Source organism: Hyperoodon ampullatus (genome assembly GCF_949752795.1).
Source record: "Hyperoodon ampullatus genome assembly, chromosome: 12".
Lineage (NCBI taxonomy): Eukaryota > Metazoa > Chordata > Mammalia > Artiodactyla > Ziphiidae > Hyperoodon > Hyperoodon ampullatus.
Window position 1 is genome coordinate 29,092,257 of NC_136925.1, and position 5,949 is coordinate 29,098,205.

Genomic DNA, 5,949 nt, shown 5'->3' on the forward strand with positions numbered 1-5,949 from the left:
CTGGAATTTTTCTTACCACATTCTCTGAATATTCCCACAACTCACACCTTGTACACTTTTGAGATATATTTTTTGAAAAAAACATACCACTAGGACTTTGAAAACCTAAATTCTGGGCCTGGCTATGTCATAAACTACAGAATAATCTTAGTTAGGTCACGAAACCTCCCCAGGCTGCTCTTATCAGTTGGAAAAAAATGAGTCGAATTTGTTCAGTCCTTTGTAGTCCTTTGTTATCTTACGTATCTTCACAGTTCTGATTTAATAAGGCAGCACTATACTTTTTATAGAGGAAATTCAATCTCAAAGAGGTTACACAATCTACCCAAAATCCCACAGGCAGTAATATGACAGAGCTCAAGTTACACAATCTCACTTAAGACCCTAGTACTGGCACACACTGTGCTCAGAAGTTTGTTAAATGGATGAAGCAGCAATTTCCTAAGTCCCTTCCAGTGATCACACTTTATATTTCTATTTGCTGTTTTTTCTCTTCTTTCAACCAGCATTTAAATTAGAAAAAAATATATGTATTTGATCACCAAATTCAATTTACCATAGTTCTCTGATTTATCCACTCTTTAAAATTTTCTTGTATTTCTATGCTAAGTCCAGAGAAAAGTTATTTTTTTCAGATAGGTTCCACTATGCCTGTCTCTCTGAAAGTTTTTGAACTTACCTGTTTGTCAAAGCAGAGACTGCTAAAATTTTAAATACACCAATTCCCGTTTATATTTTTTAGAAGTTATTTCATACATAAACTAACCACCAAAATTGGAAGATGAAGCTTTGAATGTTAAACGAGGGATTCAGGACATTTCCCAAGAGGTTATATGATCAATTTAAAAGCTGATGATATGATTTGCCTAAAGTACGATAACTCTTTTATTTATAATAAATTTATACATGTACTGATTAGTCATGCTGATATTACATAAGAACATATGCCTAAACCAAATTAAAGTTTAAAAGAGAACAAAATTAATTCTAACAGCAATCCTGAAAATTCAGTAGAGCTCAATAAATAGCATGCTCTCACAAGGAGGGAGCTTAACACATCTGGTAATTTATATAATTTAATATGCTAAAAATGAGAAAATAAACAGGGTACAGGGATGCAGAGTACATAAAGGAAAAGTTATTTCAAGATTCTCTTCATTTTGATTTTATTGCTTTCTTGCCTTCAGGGGGTAAGATTTTGACTTCAAAAGTAACGAAATATTTGAGAAGGGAATTTACATCTTGCTGTTCTAGATGGTATTCTTCAGCTATTTTCTCAGCAGTCCATGTGTCTGGATAAAGTTTATGATTATTGAGAAGTGTCAGTGCCTCTACAATGGAAATTTTGCCTTTGGGAATGTTCTTAACATTCATCATGTCAGAATGATGGTCTTTTGGCAACCTGAACTCCTTTGGCTTCTGAGGTGTTCCAGCATCCTTTACCTAGTATCAAGAAACAAAAACCAAAAAATAAGCTTTCAAGATGAGAGCAAAGATTTGACACCTATTTCCATGATTCTAGAATCTCTATTATTCTTCTTCAAATAAATACTACCCATGATTTTCTAAACTATATTTTCTCATTATAATGAGTCATATTTCAATGACACTTTTGCCATATCACCATTTCATAACCATAAGTCAATCATTAGAAAATTTAGGTAGTTCTAGAAAATAATAATCAAATGTATACCATCCACTTACCACATTATTTCATATATATTAAAAGAACAATAATGCACTGCTTAGAAAAGATAAAAAACTGCTTTAAAAGGGCAGGATTCTGATGCTGCTCTAACGGTGTACTTGATACTCTCCATTCTGTTTCCTAGTTTTGTATTTCATATTCAGTGCCTCCAAACACCTTGAATGAATTCAAATATTGCTAGAGATCTTGCCTCTTCAGAGAAAATAAACTAATGCCTCCAAGACCGCAATAAATATAAATAAAACTACCTATAACACCCATCTTTCCATCTGTCTGTCCTGCCCAAGCTTAACCCTTGCATTTGTGCTCTGTATTCCATTCCTCTATCAGCTACACCAACCATCCCTCTTTACCTTTCCTTTCAAAGGCACCCTGCCTATTTACTGCTGTTTGGTCAAAATATGAAAATGCTGTAGTCACCAAATTTTACAAACACCCACCAAACCCAAAACCAACACTTTTTTTATGACCAGTTTCCTTCTTTTTAGTTAAACTTTAAAAGAGATACTTGTGATCTCAAATCCAGAAGATTAGATCTGCATCCAGAGGACACTTTTCAGGCTTTATCTGAACTCACTACAGCACCTGACACTGCTGACCACTCCTACGGACCCACAACTCTCTTTCCTTTGGTTTCCATACCATCCCTCTCCTAGTTTTCCACCTGTCTCTGTAGTGCTTCCTTCTGTTTCCTTTGTGGACTATTTCCCTTCAGATGCCCCGTAAATGTTAGTGTGCACCAAGTTCTAGCCCAGGCTGTCTTCTCACTCTACACATTCCTCCCAAGCAATCCCACACACCCCCTTATTATTATTATCTACGTGTTAATGACTCTCGAATCTGATCTCAAACCTCGACCTTTCTCCTGACTTCCAGATCCAAATTCCCAAATGACAAATGGCATCTTTACTTGGATAATCTATAAGCACATCAAAATCAACATGTCTAAAACTGAACTTATCCCTTTCCTCTGAAAATCCGATTCTATCCCCATATCCTCTAGCTCGGTGACTAATACCACCCACCTCCCATATCCCACTCCAAAACCCAGAGCTTCTCTTACGTGATACCTTACATCTCCCCCTCTCTCTCATTACAGGCAATCAACGACCAAATCCTGCTGATACTACCAAAGTCCCTCTCAAACCCGTTCACTTCTCTCCCAGTCACTAAATCACCCTTGTCCATGCCAACATCTCTTGCAGGAACTACTGCAAAACCCTGGTCTCCTCTAACTAGATAAAATGCATTTCGTTCCTTCCCAGCCCACTCTCAAAACTGCCCCCAGAATGAAGCAAATCTGATGTCACTGTTCGACAGGAAACTCTTCAATGATTTCCCACTGCCCTCAGGATAAAACCCAAATTCCTTAGCAAGACAAATAAGGATCTTCATGATCTGGCCCCTATTACTCTCTACCCCACCTTTCTCCCAAATTCATCCCTCATACTTTCTCCTAACTGTACTGAACTCCAAAGGCATCACACTCTCTCCTACCTTCATACTGTAACTCTGGCCTGAAATACTCCTAACAACTTCTTCACTTTCCACTGATGTCCAGAGACAACACAAATCATTAAGAAAATTATGAACTGCCCAAAAGAAAAAAAGGGACAAAGAACATAAATAGGCACTTCAACCTTTTCTTCATTATCACTCTGCGTGAGTCTTTTCAGACTTTTCCTAATACCCCCCCAAGAAATTTTAATACCACTGTGTATCTCCTATGTATTATAACTACATTTCTGTGTTTTATACATAAGAAGTGTTAAATGTCTTTGGCTCCCCAAGGGCCAATTTTCGAATGAATAAGTACATGTGAGAGAAACAATACTTAGAAGTATTATCTAACTCCTGCCTAAAAATAACATAAAGAACGTGAACATCAAACCCTATACATATATTTCTTACGAGTATATGGTGATAATTGAACCCTATAACTGCTATTGTGTGCAACAATTTACATACCTTATTGTACATGAGTTTTATATCTCTTCTCTAGTGAAAATCATACTAATAACTTTATCTGTGCAAACCGTCTATTGCCTATCTACAGAGACAACCAGAGAATTTTAGAATGGAAAGATAGGAACTGTCATTGGCAATTCCTTCTCCTTCAATCAAACTCTTCCTCCTACTTAGAACCTTCCTGCCCCACAAACTCATCTGGTTAACTCCCACCCATCCTTCAGGCCTGAGTTTGAATGTCACTTCCTCAGAAACCATCCCTGATCCTTCAGTCTCAAAAAGGTCCCTCTGATATGCTCACAGTGTCTATATTTCTCCTTCAGAGAGCTACTAGTAACTATGTACCTATGGTTGCTCATCTGTTTAATGCCTGTGTCCCTCACAACACTATAAGCACCGTGAAAGCAAGGACTAGAGATGTTTTGTTCTTCTCTGTATGCAAAGCACTTGTGCCTGGCACTTACATACAGGTTCCCGTTCCCAGTGTATTCTGTGATCTCCCTATCTTTATGTATTCTATCTTAATAATATTCTTAAAAAACAAAATAAAAAAAAAACCAAGCACCAACAACACAACACTAAAGGAATCTCTGATATTAAAACATACCTCAATCCACTGAAGTATGAGAAAATAGTATTAAAGTCCTCCCTTGGTCATTCCAATGACAACCACTAGAAGTACCTTACCAAATCCTACAAATTATGAACTAATACCAAATAATTCACCAAGTTGCACACAATCAATACTTTCACAAGTCTTTTACAATTTCGGAAAATATCCAATGAACGAAGGCATATGTGTCTGGCTTAGACTGCTGTACTTCAACTTTGCCAATGCTCTGCATTCTGGTCACAAGCACACTGACATTATTACACTTGCAGAGCGCTCACTCTCTTTTTTACTATTTGCCACACTTCTCTTGGTCATTCTCCTGGAGCCCCAAAGGGTTAAATTATGTATTTACTTAATTAAAACACACATTACCTGCACAAAAGACACGGGATCTTTGGAATCGACATACACATCTTTTAGTAATGACAGCAGTTTGTCATCTTTTCTAGCAATTTCTCCCTTAATTTCTGGATGGCCTAAGGAAAGAAAAAGAATGTCACAATATTTAAAGCCAAAGAAAATTTCCTCTAAGATCCTAAACACTTAACACAAGACAGTCACTTTTAATTTTTTGCTTAATCAACAGCCACTCGAACACTACAGAACATGTTTTAAGTGTAACTCAAAATGCCAGGTCAAGCTCGGTGTCTATCATTCTGTGAAGACATCTAGAGAGTTATCTTGCACACGATCCCTTCTGATTTTGATTCCCTGTATCAAGTCACTGAGCATTAAAGACAAAAGCCGGGAAGGGCGGGGGCAGCGGGGGCACAAGCTAACACCGCCAGGACTACGAAGTAGGCAGAGCCGCCGCCTCCACCGCGAGCGCAAGGGGACTGTCTCAATGTCACCGGCCTGGTGGCTCCCCCTTCCCGCGCTCAGCTGACCCGAGTGACTGCAGCCGACCCCGGTCACCCCCACCACTGGACAGAGGTCCACCGGCGTGGAACAGCCCAGCCCGCACAGGGAGTCCGCACAGGGAGTCCGCACAGGGAGCCCGCACAGGGAGCCCGCAACGCGAGGCCCCACACGCCCTGGCACCACTTACTGTTCATCTGCTCTCGCAGGAGGTTCTTGGTGGAGGGGTGCCTCGGAGCGGGAGAGGGCTTCATCCTGCTGATTTCCCGTTCCGCCCGGTTCTCTAGGTTGAAATTCCTGATGGCGCGAGTCACCGCAGCCCCCATCTCTTCATAACATGATGCCCTTAAATTCACACCACACGTGGTTAAACACCGGCGCGGGGGACCTCCCGGACGCACCGGAGCATGCGCATGTCTAGGGTCGCCCTGGCCGCGCGCCGGAAAGCGGACGCTGATTGTGCGCCGTTCGCCCCCCAGCGGTCGGGAGGGCGCACGCAGCGTCTCCGCCCAGAGTACCTCAAAGGGAGCGCGCCTCCCTCCGGGGCCTGGATGTGCTCCCCGCTGTGGCCGCTTTCGGCGAGATGGGGCGGGACTTAAGGTTCGGACACACGATGGCTCTCCTTTCCGGAGACTGGTGGAGTCGGGCGGGAAGTTTTTTTTTTTTTTTTTTTTTTTTTTGCGGTACGCGGGCCTTTCACTGTTCTGGCCTCTCCCGTTGCGGAGCACAGGCTCCGGACGCGCAGGCTCAGCGGCCATGGCTCAGGGCCCAGCCACTCCGCGGCATGTGGGATCTTCCCGGA

The 5,949-nt window shown here is 41.3% G+C and overlaps 1 protein-coding gene across 1 annotated transcript; it reads right to left on the reverse strand.

Annotated features, from left to right (window-relative positions):
* Positions 1-1,050: 1,050 nt before the first annotated feature.
* NDUFAF4 (NADH:ubiquinone oxidoreductase complex assembly factor 4) lies at positions 1,051-5,524 on the reverse strand. The gene is made up of 3 exons (XM_079716461.1): positions 5,338-5,524; positions 4,662-4,765; positions 1,051-1,443 (listed from the first exon to the last, which is right to left on the reverse strand). Exons 1-3 carry the CDS (start codon positions 5,471-5,473, stop codon positions 1,156-1,158), a joined length of 528 nt encoding a protein of 175 aa, XP_079572587.1. The 5' UTR covers positions 5,474-5,524; the 3' UTR covers positions 1,051-1,155.
* Between the last annotated feature and the right edge of the window lie 425 nt (positions 5,525-5,949).

Bases quoted from the DNA above. Each gene is read 5' to 3' on its own strand.
- NDUFAF4 (XM_079716461.1), bottom strand. From the start codon at position 5,473: ATGGGGGCTGCGGTGACTCGCGCCATCAGGAATTTCAACCTAGAGAAC. The intron at 4,766-5,337 runs GTAAGTGGTGCC...TTCTTTCCTTAG, and splicing joins CCTGCGAGAGCAGATGAACA to GCCATCCAGAAATTAAGGGA. The intron at 1,444-4,661 runs GTAATGTGTGTT...TCTTGATACTAG, and splicing joins ATCCCGTGTCTTTTGTGCAG to GTAAAGGATGCTGGAACACC.